Below are 17,932 nucleotides of genomic sequence, written 5' to 3'. Positions count from 1 at the left end.
AGCACCCGCAGGTGTTCTGCAAGGGGTTCCGCAGAACGGTTATTTTAAAAATACGGTTTCGTGAACTACCCTGAGTGCCGGGTGCCGCTACGCCCTCAGCGGGGGTGTACCGAGTGCCCCGTGGCCTCTCCGGCCAACTCAGAACTGCTGGTCACTCGGCGTTTGAAAAACGGGAGCTTAGTAGCTCTTCGGTAGCCTACGCTTAAAAGTCACATAAGCAAAGGATTTGGGGTTTCTTACGGAATTAAAGCATTATTATCTCAAGATCCTTTGTGTGTTTCACGGACTTCCTCTGCTAAATGAAATTTCGAGGTATCACAGAATGGTTTGGGTTGGAAGGGACCTTAAAGCCCACCCAGTCCCAACCCCCCTGCCATGGGCAGGGACACCTTCCACTAGACCAGGTTGCTCCAAGCCTCATCCAGCCTGGCCTTGGACACTTCCAGGGATGGGGCATCCACAGCTTCTCTGGGCAACCTGTCCCAGTGCTCCCCACCCTCTGCAGGAAGCATTCCTTCCTGATACCTAATCTAACCCTCCCCACTTTCAATTTAAACCCGTTACCCCTTGTCCTGTCACTACAGGCCCCTGTAAAAAGTCCCCCCCCAGCTTCCTCGTAGCCCCTTCAGGCACTGGAAGGTGCTATAAGGGCTCCCCGGAGCCTTCTCTTCTCCAGGCTGAACAAGCCCAACTCTCTCAGCCTGTCCCCATAGCAGAGGGGCTCCAGCCCTCGGAGCATCTTCATGGCCTCCTCTGGACTTGCTCCAACTGGTCAATATCCTTCTGATATTGAGGGCTCCACAGCTGGGCGCAGCACTCCAGGTGGGGTCTCACAAGAGCAGAGCAGAGGGGGAGAATCCCCTCCCTTGCCCTGCTGGTCACACTTCTGATACAGCCCAGGATACGGTTGGCTTTCTGGGCCAACTGGAGGAGGTGTCTTCTAGGTTTGGTCGTGGCTACAGTGCCACGTAGCAGGAACAGACTTACAGTGAACGCGACTTTAGCCTTGACTCACCAGGTGAGAGGTGTCGGAGAGCTGTCAGCCTGGGTTTCACAGCGGGCAGAGCCCATGTCGAACCTGCTGCTGGGTGGGCTGCCTTCAGGCTAGGCAGTAGTTCTCATGTTTTCTGCTTACTTCTGCAAGAGGAAAAAACCCGTTACTGCCTCCTGGTGTCCCCAAGTGGACATCCTTACTTGCCTCTAGAAGCTTTCACCTTTTTATTTCACAGTTCTGCTTTTATGGATGTGTATTGCCAAGTGTCACTTCTTCACGTGCTGAAGGGTTTCCCTCGGCATCGAGTACGATGTTTCAAGCGTAACGTTTGCCGTTTCAATCATTTACCGAGTGCCGTTTGACAGTGGAACCTGGCATTCCTCGTCACTTGCCTCCTGCTTTCCTGCCTTTGTCAGTAACCTGACCTGGGAAAAACTGGCATATGAAGTACTAGTTGAAAGCCGGGGGGTCTGTTTACGCCTGGGTTATTCCTCCTCCGTCTGGTGGATTATACAGAAGGTAGAGCGGGATGGGCAAGCTAACAGGATTAACAGAGAATACTGCTGATTTGAGACGGGGTTTACCACCGATCTGTTTTCTAGATCCATTTCAACAAAACAATCATCTTGGCTGTTTTAAGAACCCTAATTGCAACGAGAACCAAGATTCCGTTCAGAGTGGGAGCTCTTTCAATGCAAACACCTGTGAAACCAGCTCAAACATCCTTGAAAACAAATCCGAATAGCACAGTATGGCTCAGGACGTGCAGCTAAATTAGATCATCTTAAACCAGGGATTCTCATGGTAAACTCCATTCCCCACTTCTCTTTCAGGTTTCGTTCCAGAGACACTGTGTCCTCGGTTCTGTATGAATGTTCCAAGTTTACTTCATTTCACGTTCTTCCTGAGGGAAGGGCGAGTACCATCATGGAGACCATGGACTCTGCGGAAGCAGCAGTTTTCTGTGCTCAGAGTGGCCTTACTTCAGGCAGCACGGAAGAAGGACTCCTTCAGTCTCCCTGGACTGGCTGAGGCAGAATTAGAAGAACAGTTTGTAAGAGGTGATGGCCCAGGAGGTCAAGCCACAAATAAGACAAACAACTGTGTTGTCTTGAAGCATATCCCATCTGGGATTGTAGTGAAGGTAATTATGCTTTGTTTCATTAAGTCACTCATTTGCATCATGTTTTCCAAGTCTCCTTTCACTGTAAGGCATAAGCACAGTTCTAATATCATGAAGGAGGGGTTTGTATGTATTGTAAAGAACCTCAGCAAGAAGCAGTTCTGGCTCGCAGCAGATAAACTTGGGGTCACAGCTGATCTCCCTGGCCGTGACGCGCACCGCTATTTTGTAGTTTTCCATAAAATATGTCCATTGTACCTGCTTTTCAGTGGCAGCTGTCGCATTCCTATGCCTCTTGTGTCTTCCGTAACCAGTTGATCATACTTGCCTTGCAGATTCTTTTTAAGCATCACTCCCCTACTTCCTGTGGATTAACACTTTGAAATTAATCTGCTTCCTGGTGACAGGGGAAGACACAGCTAAGTTAAACTCAGAAGCAGCTTTCCAGGGTAACGTGGAAGCAATCTTGTTTGCTGACAGAATTAAAGATTAATGCAAATGCCAGTCTGACAAGTTACAGCATCAAAGAATTATTAGGCAGCCTCTCCGAAATACATCCTCTGGATACAAAAGTTCCAGCAGTTCTTGGTAGGAGGATGCTCTCAGCTTGGGCGGGAGGGAGTCTCCTTACTGTAGTGGCAGGAATAGCAGACTGAAAGGGAAGGCAGGGGAAGAAACTGGTTAAAGTTCCTGTAGAAATGTCCTATTGTATTTCTTCAGTGTCATCAGACGCGATCAGTGGAGCAGAACCGAAAGATAGCCAGAGAAATCCTGCAGGAGAAAGTTGACCTTTTCTACAAAGGTGAAGATAGTGATGTTTTTAAAGAGAAAAAGGCATTGGAGAAGAAGAAGCAGGAGAAAAAAAGACGAGCAAGGGAAAACCTAGAAAGGAAAAAGCATTTCAAAGAGATGCTGCAACAGCTGGAGAAGAAATAAACATGTGGAATACTGACTCGCCCTAGCAGGGTAAGAGAAATGATTGTCATTGTACCTGAACACAGGTTCCAACCTAACGGACGATGCAGGGCTTCGTGAGCACGTCTGAAATCCTGAGCAGCGACCTGCTACTCCTGCAAAGCTGAAGTGAGAAAAGCAGTCACGTAGTCCTACTGCCGCCTGCCACCATCCCACTAATCACACTTAGCAATCGGGTTTTCTGCCAGGTTCAGAAGATGGTAAACCAAGCCTTGTTAAAAGGGAACTATAAACTTTTCCCCATTGTTAATGGAGACAGAAAGAATCAATAGGTCTCCTTCTGCCCAGATGACACCTCATGATGCTTCCTAGGAGTTGCAGTACGTAAGAACAGCCCTCAAAGGTTCTAACTTCCCGTCCTTCCTCGCACCATGCCTCTACTGACATAAATGCTGTGTAGCAGCTGCTGGTTCTGCTGGTGTAAACAGTCATGCTGGCAGGGGAGGTGCCAGTCCCTGGTTGCCTCCTTCAGATCCGTTAGCTGAGCAAGCGCTCTGCTCTGCTCGATTGGGAACGAAGCCTGGGCAGAAGCTTTACAAATCTTACCCAGCGGCGATGGGCTTTGGGGCAGGAGGCACTGCTGCGAGTGAGGGTTGGTCACTCGTGTTCTTCCCGTTCAGAGGGGAAAGCGGGTCGTTACAGATGAACACCATGTGCTGGAAGCTGCCTCCCAAGGCAACAGAGTCTGATTCATCTGTTGTGGTGTGAAGTAATTAACTTTTCCTCCTAATTCTGTGTTTTCTTCAATTATCCATAGCTCCGCATCTATCAGATATCCCGGATATCCCATCTTCCTTAGGATTTAGACTGGGCAGCACAAATAGTGAATCACAGTCGTTCATTATGTTTATGCTGTGCTGCAGTTTGGGTGTGAGCGTTCGGGTATCGTCACTCGTTTTGAGTTTCCAATTTCATGCAAATACATGCAGCAGCTTTTCCTTTGTTACTGTTACTCTGGAGCCACCAGAGAGATACACTTTCCCGTCCTCATCCTGTTACGAACTCTTAATTGCTTAACCAGAACTTCTTCATTTTTGGACAGCATCCTCACCAGCTGCCACCAACTCCTCACCTTCAACAGGGAAGGGGAAGTGCTTTGAGAACCGAAGCCACGGTGTGTATCTTGAAAGCCATGGAGACTACTAGCAACTGTACTGCCTTCTTACGGCGATCGACTGAGTCCGGACGGTACCAGGGACGGAAACTCCAGCAACCTGCCGGCCTATTCCCTTGTCTCTGCCTGAACTTGAGCCTCCTGCACAAAGGTTAAAGCTTCACCAGTCGAGAGGTCTTGTTCATGGGGTATGAATCTGATTAAAGTGACTGCACGTAGTTTTAATACAAACTGTTAATGAAAATAAGCTTTATTACGTCAAGTAATAAATACATACAAAGATGCAAATAACAGTTCTAGTAATTTATCCAGAATTTTCTTTTTCTTTTGGCAAACTTTAAACTGAAATCTCCAGCCTTAATGTAGAAATTAGCTTTCCAGGACCTTGTTGTTATTTAATAGGTGTCCCCTATTTTCCATATAACTCATGCACTTTAAATGGACTTCAAAGCACTAACAGTCATGCAAATGTTTATGCAAAACGAACAAAAAAGGAAAAATAAGAGGAGGGGAAGGTTATTTCTAAGCAGGGTCTATGCTGTATGACAAATTGTGACTTAGCAGACTACTAGGTACAGCATGCTATTCTGCATTTATTAAAAAAAATCCTTAGAGCTTATGTCAAACTTGGAGAGATTGACAGGTTGGGGTTAAGTGAATATAGTCAGAGAAGTAAACAGACTGAGACTGTGGCTGGATAAGAAGAGAACTGAAATACAGCCTGGGAGAGAGAGAGAGCATTCCTCTGCATGCAGTTCAGTTTTCATGTTCTAGAAACATTTTAGGGAGTTTTAACGTCTTTACAAAATGCAAACCCTCTAAGTTGAAAAATCCTTGTTTTCTCATTCTTAACTATACATTTTTGTAAGGTCAAACCAAGAAAGGTAAAACATTCAAAATAAAGGATTTTTTCTGAATGTTTCAAGAGTCAGAAGGAATAAGCGTTACTTTTTCTTCACTGAGAGATGGAAAATCTTGCATCGTAGCGGGCTAGGATCTTGCATTTCGTTCCGTCTCAGCCAGGCATTCCCGAACTAGACCTCTAGCATGAATAATGCCTGCAAAAGAATTGGACATTTTAAATCATTTCATTCAGGTCACACTTGCAGCAACGGTTCGGAGAAAGGTTTACGTATTTCTGTCCCGAGTTGCCAAGGCTACGGCGGCATGCCTCGGCAAAGGGAGAGATCCCTTCCCTCCCAAACAGCAGCTGCTGCTAAACAAGTTTGCTTTCCCAAACTGGCATCATAAATTGGAAAGGGACTAAACCAGGAATCAGAGCATGGAAGGATGTGTTGGTTTTGGAGTGACAGGTGGATCTTCATGGGCAGTGCAGACCTATTTAAAATCAGAGACTGAACTAGAAAGTAAAAAACCCTTGTACCTACCTGTGAGTTATTCTGCTATAGTGGAGTGAAGGAAAGAAGTTATTTGGGGAGGGATTTTAGCAAGCCCTACAAGTCTCAGGAGCTCAGGATAGTTCTCTGAGAAGATGCATCAAAATCCAAGCTTTCATCCTACTGTTTTAACCCAAGTTGTGTGTTTTGTGAGAATGAGAAGAATTTTTTTTTATGGTATGTGCAAAAAGTTACCTCCCAACACTGGCTCAGCTCCCAGTGTAAATCATCACCACTCTGCAGGCTGCCATGTCTGCTCTCATCTGACAGACATAATGTGGAATTTTCCACGAGTCGTCCTGTTGCCTTGAGTTCCAGCAATCTGGACCTTGATTCTTAATCCTGGAACTAAATCTAGATTCCTGCTCACAGAGCTTGCTGAAAGAACAGAGCTTGAGATAGATTTTAAAATGAGAGCTGGACAGATTTTTCTACAACAAATGAGGTTATATTTTACTGACAGGACAAGGCAGAAGGCAATTTCTCTGCTCAATCATGCTCCTTCACAAGGTGGAGAAAGGACAATGAGGCAATAGATAAGGACTAATCTCGAAGTGGAGGTAATGGATTCTCTTTCTGGAAGGCTGCGAGCCCAGGCCGCAGCAACATCCAGGGAGTACTGACTTGGGACTTGATGGATGCAAGGCTGGGCAGAGGGTTAAATTGATGCAGACACCTCAAGCTGCATCCCACAGCCGTGGGATGCAGAAACACGTACTCAGAGCAGCGCGTTAGACCTGGACCCGGTGGCAGGACGCCCAGTTGATGCAGCAGACCTACCCTGAATTATGTAGAACACTGGGAATTTGGCCAGTTTTAGAGGTCAGTAGCCTCTGTGCTTAGGAGTGGGTGGAGCCAGGGACAGGGACTTGAATCAGGAATAACCTCCACATGGCCATGGAAGCTGCAGTCACGTGGCTACCCGCAGCCACTTTGGCTCTCACACTGGCACATGCTCCCTCAGCCATTATGCTCCCTGCGTGGAGAGAGGTATGTTTGTGACCAAAAGATGGCAGCAAAAAGTATTTATTTGGGATTCTTCACAATGCTGGCGGCAGCACTGAATCTTAAACCTACATTAGCCAACAAACTGAATCCTCACTGCAAGAAGCGAGCAAAACGTTTCCGCACCAACCCGAACCGTTGGGAGAATGTCTGTGCCTCTCCCGGTCCCTCTCAAGTTGTCCCCATTAGCCTATTGCCATTCATGATCTATTAATACTGACTCAGGCAATGCAATAAAGAGAGACTCCAGCAACATTGATTTTAGCTGGGCCAGGTTCCACTTACCACTCATCAGCAGACTTTATTGCATCCTTTCCCAGAACAGCTACTAGTCATTTTATTGCACGTCACGGCAGATATATTGCTCTCCCATAATGGTTGAGCCTTAAATAAAGCTTTGTAGTCTTGGGTAAATGTAAGGGGGATTTGCAAGTTCGGCTGCTACAAGAACGTTTCCATTCAGGGTTGAATGCATGAGCCAAACTCGGCACAAGGACCATGGAGAAGGAGGAAGAGGTAAGTACATTACACTGGCAAAGCACAGGGCTGCCAGCACAACTGTTGTCGATGGCCTTTCAGGGTCATTTCAGGAGCTGGAGCAGTGGAATGTCCCACTGCTCCTTCAGAAATATCCCTCGCACGTCCCCTGCAGAGGACAATGCCAAGCTGATGTCAGCAGCGGGGCATGCGGGGGTTTCTTTTACACGGCAAGGAAAGGGCATTTATTACCCCTTCCAGCTGACAAAGCAAAGCCAGAGAGACCTCATCAGCCAGGCCTAAAAGCTCCTACGTCCCTTACGAGTGGACTCTTAATGACATGCACTTGAGAGCAGGGAACGGAGCCTGAGCAGCCCAACGCTCCACGGAGCAGGAAAGGTGTATGTTTGACCGCTCACTTCCCCAACAGCCGTTTTTTTGCAGCTCTTCACCAGGCTTAGTGTGAGTTAGTCACCACAACACGGCATCTCTTTCGGCAAAATGCACTTTAGTAAAGACTTCTGGGTCAAGTAGATGGGTGATGTATAGGAGAAGTTTCAGCTGCTTGCTAATAAACGTCGTTTAATGATGAGCTCAAGACAGCCATCTCCTCTCGAAAGAAACACTGTCATCTGTGTAAGCAGCCAGGGCACAAAATGCACAGACACCATTTTTTAAAAGTTTTTAGATAAATTTAAACATTACCTCTTTTTAGCCTCTCCATCGCGCTTTTACTCCCGGCGTAGGTGGGTCTAATCTCTTTTCCTAATTCTTCTATGATAGCTAGGAGTTCTGCATATTTGCTCTGCGGTACTTGACTGCTGCTGGTACCCTGGAGTTGAGAGTAGATTAGTTTCTCAATCAAATACTGCTAAAACCAAAACAACTACAACAAACAGTAACTGGAAATTCAGGGAGGACCAGAAATACCCCCGTAACCCACTTTTTTTTTTTTTTAAATCACATTTCAGGTGCATTATATAAACATGATTTTCTTTTTGCGGTTGTTGCTGCAGCTGGACACAACGCTACGTGCCCTTCAAAAACCAGGATCAACTGGGAGGATGCAGCTGCAAGACTGGGACCTCTGGTTAAACAGAAGTTAAGAGTCCTGCAGGAACAGCAAACAGGGAACTGCTTATTTAACTGTTTCTGCTTCTGCAGAGTTTAGGTGTGTACATGGTGGAGAAGTTAGCTAGGCAGGGAGAGTGAGAAGCAGGTAAAAGCGCTCATATCGTAAGGAAAATCCTACTGAGTCAAATACATTTCACGGAAAGTTTGCCACCAGATTTCTGAAGGAGCCATCGGATTGTCTGACGCACGCTTCGTAAGACTGAATTTTAGAGTTTAAATTTGCCAAGCAATATAGAAATACTCATTTTTTAACAAATAATTTTAAGGTACATTAGAGCCCTTACTATCAGCACATAACTGAAGACATGTGTCACTGTGACTCAGAAGGGATGGGACTAACAGTTAATTAGTAACCAATCTCACTCAGCACTCTGCTTAGTCTAATTTGATCCCGAGACATGTGCGATGAATCAGTCTGCCATTTGGGTTTGATTTCAAATCTTGGTGGGAGGGAGGAACACCTCAGATTACAGGCCACAATCCATGCTACCCTGCACACGTAGGGTCAGTGATCCGATTAAAGAAAAACAACAAGCAGAGCTTACCTGCATCCCTTGTGTATAGCCTAGAGACGGGGGTCCGTAGTCGTTTATAAGCTGTCTGTATTGCGCAGATGTTGCCATACTTGTGGAGGGAGAGTGAACGCTCCCAGCTGTAGAGAGAAAAGAGGGGGGAGGGAAATCTGTTATTATCGAAAGATTAATTAGTCCGTTACACTGGGACACGTCTTAATCACTTTTTTCTAAAGCTGTGACCTCTCACCTTGGTCTAAGCTCACTAATGACATTTCAGAGTCAGGCTATTTGCGAGGAAGAGAATGGTTAAATTAATGCTTCTCCACTGTTTGCTGTACACTTGAAAACAGCCCAGCCTGCAACATTATCAGTGCAAATTGTTTGCCTAAAACTGAAACCGAGCGTAGCACCACAGGTTGTTCTGCCCAGACAAACTGTAAATATTAAGGAGCCCTATTTCTGCAGATATACATTCCACATAGATGAGTCTAATGCACTGTGCTATTTTTACTTTTTCAGTGCAAGTTATCTGAAAGTAATTCTGCAACTCAAAGTGTCATCACATGGTCAACGCACGTTACCCTCCGTACTACTTTCAGCCAACACCAGAACTACTCATAGGGAGCAGTCGATTGAGGTAGATCAGATCTGCTGCTCATCATACCACATCCGAGGTGAGGGATGTGTACCATTATTCCTCTTGGTGTGCTATCAAACACTTTTGGCCAGTCAAAATGTGCTGTGTAAGTAAACCAAAGGAAAAATAACATCACTTGGGGTTATGGTTACTTCTTCTGAAGTTATAAAAGATCAGATTCAGATTTAGTGGGTTTTGAGTGAGCTGGGAGGTACAGAAACAGACTCTTAACGTGCTCACTGACGAAATTCTCCCCCCTCGCCCTGCCACGGTAGAATGTGGGTTAGGGAAACAACCTTTAGATTTTTCTTAGGGTGCTCAATTACACTGCCCATTTCCCGCCAGTGCTAGAGGACAGGCTGGGTATGGGCCACACGCTCAGGCCTAAGGGAGCATTAACCACTCAACTTGTTCACTCTTGCAGCTGAAGTGCCCCTGCATCCACTGATGCTGCTGCCTTTGCCTGCGGGCACCGACGCAGACTGCCTGCTGTCTGAAAAAAACTTCCCCCTTACAACCTCCTCTGCTGAGAATTCCCAACTATCTTTCAGAAGAGGAACAGATCTCATTTACCAGCCTTCATTTAAATCTAAATTAAACTGATGCTAAAAGTCACTGGGGCTCAGAACTATGTAAATCTCTAGCTCTGTTTTAAAGTTGCAAGTGATTTTATTCATGTTTTTCCCCCACTGCAAGAAGAGCCAGCCAGCAGTTACACTGTAAAAGGCAGCGCTGAACAGAGCGGAGCAGAGTCTTGTCCTCACTTGCAAAGCCTCTTGCCACTTCAGAACTAATCCCAGGGTATCACTGTGGTATTGCCTTCATTACAAGAAGAGAGTGTGTTCTTAATTTGACGAGTTAACTGGATGTGAAATCCTACAAAAAGGACAAATTGGGCTGGTCATTAGGTCACCTTAAGAAAAAGCAAGGTTTCTCTTTAACTAAGCTGCTAAATTTCATGGCGTCACAATCTCCATTTCCGTTGCTAAGGTTTCACATGGAGCTAATCGTCACGTTGTGCTAAAGCATAGTAAAACCCCCCAAAACTGCACCACCCGCCCGTGGAGTACAGCGCTGTGAAGAACACCACAGTCGTCAGCTGTTCCCTCAGTCAGTTCTTCCCGTTACCAGCTCAAGATAGACGCGCGGTTGTCAGATTTCTGTAGGTACCACTCCGCTAGTACCTCCACTCCCGAGGACTGAACTTCAGCAGTTCTCAAACGTGACACAACAGTGAACTGCATCTTCCTTCCAAGGACTTCAAAATGCTTTGAAAATATTAATGAGCCCCTTGTGCAGCAAGGCAGGAAGGTTTAATTATCTCCATTAAGCTGAGAAAGACTTAAGCGATCTTTCCTCACGTACAATGAAAGACCCATCCTGCAAAGGCTTGTTCCTCAACTGTTACTGCATGCAGCCACATCCACGACCCAGGAGCTCCAAGGCGGTGCAGAGTTAAGACAAGGACTCCATGGCCAGGCTCAGGAATCCTGCTTTTTCCCAGCAAACCTCAGCTGCAGCCCATGAGAAACAAAACGCCATCACCCAGTGTCCCTTAATGACAACACAGCGCGGATAACGGAGCGGTTGTTTCAGGCAATGCTGACCTAAGCAGCGACACGTGCGTGGTCTGTACGAAGCGACGCTGCAGGGCACGTTTAGCTAAGAAAGAAAACCCTACCGCGGCGCGACGTGCCGAGACAAAGCAGCGAATCTAGGGGCTGACCAAGAAAGTTTCACAGATGTGAGGCCAGCAACAACTGGCGCTGCAGCGGGCAGCAGTTGGTCTCAGCATGGGAGCGTGGATCCAGCCGTGACTCCGTCAACACCGACTGACAAAAACAAACAAGAACTTTCAGCAGACAACTGTGAGTAAGAACCTGCTCCTGGTGGGAGTTAGCAGCAGGCCGGTGGAGTTGCGTGGCTCCGGCAGCCAGGGGTGCTTATTGTCTCCTGTACCCACGACATATGCAGAGCTGTGCTGCAGACACTAGAGGCCATTGCTGAGTGCGGCATGCCCTGCCAAATGACAGATCGTGGTAACCATGGTGAGTTTACCCGTTTCTTTGCAGTCTGCATCAAAAATGTAATAAGACATAATGCCATGCGCCGACCACTTTATCAGCAGCAGCAGGCCCAGAGAACAAAGGAAAGGATTTGACTTGGCCGCGGTACCAGCCTCCGTACACCCCTGTCAGAAGTTGTGCCAGTCAAACTCAGCTGGAGGGGGGCAAAAAAAGGAAAAATCCTCGATTTCACCTCAATTTAAGATGATGCAATCATGAAACTGAAATTAATTGTGGTGGTATTAGTGTCTCCCAGGGTAACGGACCTTGAGCCTTCTGACCTATCACTTTGCATGTTAATCTCAAAGAGAAGCCCTGGGTCTTGGATGACTGTTACTCAATTAACCCAAAATACATCTGCACGTCTGAACATCCTGTACATCTCAGACTTAAAAATAAATAAATAAAATAAAAATCACCAGCTATTGCTATTACACTTAGCAAGAAAAATTAGGCCAGCAAGGCTCGCAGTCAATCCCCAGCCAAAAATCGGTGTGATGATTAGGTATTCACTAAGGAGGAAAAAGGAGGGGGAATCGAAATTGCGGCTTGCTCACGTTCAAATGACAATGGAGACAAGACAGTTAAGAACTGACAGAATGGAACAGGGAGTGTGCTTGGTGCTGAACTGAAGTGACGCCCTCTACCACATCCCAAATTGTCTTCGTGCTCGCTGCTCTTTAAAACCTAAATTAATATACACACTTTCCTCCCTCCACTCTCCTAATTAAGTGTACACAAAACCTTTTATATACCCATTTATTCTCGTGCCAACAAAGTGGTTTATTTCTGCATTCAAACAGAAGACTGCCAGAAGCATTTTTCCCCACAAAAATACAGCGATTTTCTTGTTAATCAATATTAATTTTATTTGGGGGGGAGGGGGGGTGTTCTCACATTAGAGCAATCAGAAATGAGATTTTGTGTCAAATCTCTTGCTCGCAGCAGTCTCTCTGAGCCCAAATTAACACCCCGGGAGACAAAGGATCTAGAATCAATCTTTGTTTGCCTGAACTCCCACTGACCAGGAATCTTCCCATTCCTTTCTGATAGGTTTGTAGGGATCCCTTCAGCTCCTCTGCTACTGTCTCCAAGTCTGAGCAGAGATACCAATTTGCTGGTCTCATTTTTAATTCTTAATTCTGTTGCTGGAAAAATACCTGGAAGGGCAGCTTAGTGTGCACCCTGCATGGAAGCAGTGGGAGCAGGAACGCCGGGGTACTCTCACCTGATCCGCTCCCAGCCGGTGCCATGGCATCCGCAGAGCTCAACTGCCACCCTGCTGTACTCTCACAGACCGCCAAGTACAATCAGGAATAGTGACTCCACTCACCGAGTTACTTGTGTAGAACTGACTGAGACGAGTCAAGAGCCAACCCCGCTGGACACAGGTTGTCTACTGCCCTGTACGTGGTAACCTCCTACAGAAGTGCACAGGTGAGCTCCTGCCATTTTACAAATGTTTTGTACACAAGAACGCAACGGCATATAAGAAGAGATACCTTTAGCCTGGAGTTTATCCAAGGTACCTGCTACAGCCTGTGGAATCTCACCGCTTCTACCTCTATCCCACAGTCTCTTCACGCTGAGGTTTTCTGCAACAGAAGGGCTGTTGCCATTTAGATGGCTAGCAGTCATCACCTCTTCACACAGAGCTGGGTGGAGGTTACTGCCTCTGCCACGCAACTGGGGGACACCCCTCATCTGCTTCCGACGACAGCCGTCTGCTTCCCGATGGCATGCGGAACGAGACAACCAGGCTGGAATATTTTAACTGAGAGGACGGAACTTCTGTCCTAAACCAGACAACTTTGCAACCGAACACAGCAGAAAGGCTCACGTACGATGCTCTGCTGACGTGCGCCGCGAGGCTCCAGCGCAGGGCAGCAGCAGCATCTTCAACCAGCACAGCCACTTCTGCAGTGCATATCCGAACACAGCCTGAGTCACAGCTGGAGGATCTTGGCTGACTACAAGAACATTTGATTCCTTAGCCCTCTACGCACTTTGGTTTAAGTTGAACAAGAATTCCTTGCCATCCACAGGGCACCGCGTGCACGTCTTCATAAGCACATCTACCGCACACCCGAGCCACACACTGAAGTCAACAGGAGCTGCTGACCCAGAGGGAAAACAGACAGCCCTCATTCCCCCCAGCCTTCCCGTGATTTTTTTAACTGAAAATTACAAACCCCCTTCCCATTTGCACAAAACATGCCTTATAGCACTGCCTGTGAAAGCTGTATTTTCACCCACTGTTTCCCCCTTGAACAGTCCTCGTGGTAGAAACAGACCTTTCTTTGAATAAAACTATTTCCTTTAAAAAAAAATCCAGTCTGCACACACATAAATATGTTCTCAAGAACTAGGACGTCCTTTATCTTAACAGCCAGAGGCCTTGCTCTTTTGATCTGTCACACTCTGGGCCTTTCCTCCAGTTCTCTCGTTCCATTTAATCTTTGCATGTGGATAACGGTCATGCTTTATGTCTCCTCTTCCTACCCTCCCCTCCTTTTTTTTAAATCAAAAAAACAAAACAGTCACTCGGACTCCCCACTGTTCCTCTTTTCCAGCTGAAGACGGGGTATTTCCACACTAGCAGGTTATTTGGCACAACGGGAAAGGATCAAAAGATGAAAGTATTTGGAACATGCATACTACACGTTGCTGGGGCAAGGGGGTACGACTTCAGGTCAGATTTGAGTCTGGTCCCCCAGACTAAGCGCCTGTATCGTGGGTATGGCTCAAAGCGTTCCACTCGTTGGTGTGGACGCTGGTGTGCCCAGTGAGCAATGGAGCATAAGCGGTGCCCAACTGGAGCAGACCTAGTGCCTGGCTTTTACCTAAAAGGAACCAAGTTAGCTCGAACCAAAACCACTCGGCCACTCAACCAACGTGCGATGGGTGGGGATGGCGAGGAGATTTGCTGGTTGTGAAAACCGCATTATTGCTTGGAAGCTAAACACTGGCAGGCAAAGCCAAAAACGCCAGTCCTCTAAACGTCCAAACAAGTCCACTTGAAAACTGCTAATTCCCAAACGCGTTTAGCGCGCTTCTTTTCGGATCATGTTTAACTTCACGTGGACTTGAAGAGATCAGGGAACTAGCAAATTTCAGTTTGAATTGGAGGGGGAGTGTATTTCCTAGAAATTATCCCCCCTGCTGAGGCATGAACACTTCGCTCCCTGCTCTGCCTACAAAGTATTCTTTCCAGTACTCCCACTCCAAACAACCTCTCGATACCAACAACAGTATCAAACATAAGCTGTCTCTGTAAAGGGCGACAAGCAAGCCATTTGCTCATGCAAGTCTGCACTGCAGCCTTGGTAATACAAGGAATGGCCCAGTGCGCTTGGTATCATTTCTCAGGGCTGAATGAAGTCGGCCTCTCCAGTTGCAAGCTACAGCCCCAGTCAGGGGGTAGTTAAACAGTTAGGGTTAAATCGTTTTACCAGTCAGGGAAATCCTCCTCGCTGCACCTCTCGGTGAGAAGCTGCACTTTCCACCAAGAAACTTGTGGGTGCCGTCAGGTGTGGCGGGTGCGCCGACAGCCCCACTGGTCCTTGGCTACAGCTGTACTGTTGTACAGGTCACTGCTTGTTCATGTGGAGCCAGGACACCGCTCCTTCCCTTGTCACAGTCTGATGGAATTTGTTTTTACAGATCCTACATACAGAAGCTTTTAAGCCTTATCGCAGCACCAGGGTTGTGTCTTGAAACCTGACGTTTCTGCAAGAATTAGAATGAAACCAAAGGAAAATTCCAAGTCCTCTCTGCTGGCTTCTGTATCTTAAAACTACTTTTCTCTGACCTGTGCGCACTCTGAACAAAACAGGAATGCTGGTGAATATCCACAGAGCCAGGAAACACATGGGAACAAGGGGAACAGCAACTACAGACCAGTTGACAGCTGGTGTAACTCTCTGGTTCCAGTGAAGTCAACGGAGATGCTCTACTTCGCCTCCGCTCAGCAGCTGGCCCTCTTACAGGGAAACAGAGTTAAACAACGTGAAACACAAGACAGATGAGGAGGAAACTTCTTTGCAGGATTCAGTATGATAAGCAAGAGAATACAAGCAAATCAGAACACGGCTGTTAGAAAGGGTGACAGAGGTTCCCCTGGGACACTGCAGGGTCAGGTGAAGCTGGGAAGGCAGAGCCACAGCACCGCAGGTTCCTCACAGAGCACCTTTTTACCACCCAGGCAGAGAAGGTGCTTGTGCAGAGGGTTAAATAGGACTCCTCCAGCACAGTTCGGAACCGGCAGCCTGGGGTGCTCAACACAGGGGCCCAACTCCCAGAGCACAGGCCCTCCAGGACGGTGACCAATAACTGGGACAAAACACCACAAACCTGGCTGCAGACACCCTGGGCCAGATGTCACCACCGACCTGGGCAATGGGGAAGAGGAACAGGCACCATATTCCGCTGTGACAACACATTCTCCTTCCCTCAGCCTGGTGTAAAGCAGAGGAGTCAGCACCCGGATGCTTCCAGCATCCTGAGTCACTTGTGGAGCTGCTGCATTTTCCTCACCCGCAATCATCCCCAGATCTGCCGACAACCCACGGAGGCTTCCTCCCCGTATTCCCTCCCCCACAAACAGCTCCTCTCTCTCAGGACTTCAGCCCAGGTTTCTGCGTCCCCAACATGCTCCCATGCAATAAGAGAGCACAGTCACCCACCAACCACAACCCCCTCGTCTCCTGAGCCGCTACTGAGCGCAGTTTAAACCTGATTTTGCAGAGTGGCCACTCTCAGCCTAAACTTGAAACGAGTTAGCTCTGCAGCAAGGACACGGCTCCAGAAGCTGAGTCGACACTGCCTTTCCAAACACTCCTGCACCAGAAGCCCTGCACTGCAGGGAAGCAGCGTTACCTCCCAGAGGAAGATCCCTGTGAGATCCACAGCTGGCCAGAGCCCTCCGTCGGCCGAGACCAAAATATTCAGCATTCATGCAGAGAGCCTTCTGCAGGGCTGATTTCAGGCCAAAAGGGACAGATTTCCTGTTTTCCTCTCCTCTGCAGGACAGGGCGGGGGGGTCCTTCACCCCACGTTTGGAAGCAAACCCAGGATTCCTACTCCTGGCTGGGGGGCATTTAATTTAAGCATAATAAAGAAGCAATCCCCTTCAACTCGGAATTAAGCTCCAGAAAGGGGGGGGACACATTTGCAGGCGTATCACTCTGAATGCGATATGTGCAACTGCAAGGACTGCTTTGTCTAACTCCCTTGGCCTTAGGCCACGGTGCTGGCAATACCACTAGCTAGAGGAAGAGCTGGTGCGTGAGGATAATGGCAGAAGACAGGGAGGAAAGAGAGAGCCCATTTTGGATTCAGAGGACGTTCTTTCATTGAAAAGATTCTGGGGGTGTTGAGGACGATCCGAACTCAGAAGAGAGGACAACTTAGACAGGAATAGTTCCAGCATGACAGCAAACTGCTGCTAACTTGCGATTACGAGGAAAAAAGGGGGAGGGGGGAGAGAAAAGATAAAACTGCAGGAAAAAAATCCTAAAATCCCGATCGCAGCCGGAGCGTTGGAAAGCACACAGACACGGCAGCAAGAGGATGGGAGACGGAAACTTCACCGCTCGGCTCGCATTGTGAGCGGCACGTCTGAGCCGGGATTCTGCAGTCCTGGCTCACAGAGCAGCCAGACTCGGATCCCCCCCATAGCATGACCTAATCCCCACCCCTCACCCACCACCGCAAAATACCACCTTTGTTTTCCCTGCGATTTTACGGCTGTTCCGGAGAGCAAGGCACAGGTTCTCGTGGGAGCTGGCAGGAGAGCGGTTTCCCTTGCTGGGCTTTGTTTTCTTTTTTTATTCCTCCGGTGACACTTCTGCTTTTTGTCAAAACCCCTCGGCACATCCCCTGCTTCCTGACCCCTTTGCAGAGCAGCACCCGGGGCCCACGGTGCTCCCTACAGACAACCCCGGGCACACGGAGCCTTTACCCGCTGGCAGCCCCACCGAGCTCAGCTCCACGCCGGATGAAGTGTCTGAGGCACAGGGACCTCGGCTCATCCACCGGCTGGTGACGAGTCCTTGCAGGAAAACAAGGTTGCCTGGTAGCTAGAACAGAGGTGCATCTTGTTGATCCCTTTCCTTCATCGAGCTCCCAGGATTACAGCCAGAAACGGTGCTGTAAAAATCACCCAGGCAGATTTCTCTCCCTCCTAAACCCAACTGCAAAACTTTCCCTTTGGGGAAAAAAAAAAAAAAAGAAAACCCACCCAAATCAGCCTGATTTCTGGCTGCGGATGGTCTGATGCCAACCCTGCAGGCTAGGGCTGCGGGGAAGGGAGACGGGGATATTGTTCTCAAGTCAGAACCAACTTCTCCATCTTGGTTCTGTTTAATACGAGCCGACGCGCTCGGATTAGCCAAGATTCCCCTCCAAATATCCCACGGCGAAGGGATCGCTGCTGCGGCTTTGTTCAGGCTGCGCCGGTTCCCACACGCCCGTACGGCCACCACCCGCCGGAGC

At 47.9% G+C, this 17,932-nt stretch overlaps 2 protein-coding genes across 3 annotated transcripts; one reads left to right on the top strand and one right to left on the bottom strand.

Annotated features, from left to right (window-relative positions):
• The first annotated feature begins 1,862 nt into the window (after nucleotides 1–1,862).
• LOC104504922 (chromosome unknown open reading frame, human C12orf65) lies at nucleotides 1,863–3,053 on the top strand. The gene is made up of 2 exons (XM_010155566.1): nucleotides 1,863–2,138; nucleotides 2,838–3,053. The coding sequence occupies exons 1-2, from the start codon at nucleotides 1,863–1,865 to the stop codon at nucleotides 3,051–3,053; spliced, it is 492 nt and encodes a 163-aa protein (XP_010153868.1).
• Nucleotides 3,054–4,425: 1,372 nt separating this feature from the next.
• Nucleotides 4,426–17,275, bottom strand: CDK2AP1 (cyclin-dependent kinase 2 associated protein 1). Of its 2 annotated transcripts, none has more exons than XM_010155564.1 (4): nucleotides 17,161–17,275; nucleotides 8,765–8,871; nucleotides 7,791–7,917; nucleotides 4,426–5,264 (listed from the first exon to the last, which is right to left on the bottom strand). In XM_010155564.1, the coding sequence occupies exons 2-4, from the start codon at nucleotides 8,840–8,842 to the stop codon at nucleotides 5,197–5,199; spliced, it is 273 nt and encodes a 90-aa protein (XP_010153866.1). In that variant the 5' UTR covers nucleotides 8,843–8,871; nucleotides 17,161–17,275; the 3' UTR covers nucleotides 4,426–5,196. The 2 variants fall into 2 exon arrangements, with proteins under 2 accessions (XP_010153866.1, XP_010153865.1); XM_010155563.1 differs by lacking the exon at nucleotides 17,161–17,275 and adding an exon at nucleotides 8,982–9,006.
• Between the last annotated feature and the right edge of the window lie 657 nt (nucleotides 17,276–17,932).

This window comes from Eurypyga helias, unplaced genomic scaffold (assembly GCF_000690775.1).
Source record: "Eurypyga helias isolate BGI_N326 unplaced genomic scaffold, ASM69077v1 Scaffold45767, whole genome shotgun sequence".
Classification (NCBI taxonomy): Eukaryota; Metazoa; Chordata; class Aves; order Eurypygiformes; family Eurypygidae; genus Eurypyga; species Eurypyga helias.
Note: the sequence above shows the minus strand (reverse complement) of the source record. Positions and strands in the feature narration are given on the sequence as shown.

What these genes read in the sequence shown, in the direction of transcription:
- LOC104504922 (XM_010155566.1), top strand. Translation starts at nt 1,863, where the DNA reads ATGAATGTTCCAAGTTTACTTCATTTCACGTTCTTCCTGAGGGAAGGG. An exon ending in CATCTGGGATTGTAGTGAAG is followed by an intron (nt 2,139 to 2,837) that starts GTAATTATGCTT and finishes GTATTTCTTCAG; the next exon opens with TGTCATCAGACGCGATCAGT.
- CDK2AP1 (XM_010155563.1), bottom strand. Translation starts at nt 9,006, where the DNA reads ATGTCATTAGTGAGCTTAGACCAAG. An exon ending in GCTATACACAAGGGATGCAG is followed by an intron (nt 7,918 to 8,764) that starts GTAAGCTCTGCT and finishes TCTCAACTCCAG; the next exon opens with GGTACCAGCAGCAGTCAAGT. An exon ending in GATGGAGAGGCTAAAAAGAG is followed by an intron (nt 5,265 to 7,790) that starts GTAATGTTTAAA and finishes ATTCTTTTGCAG; the next exon opens with GCATTATTCATGCTAGAGGT.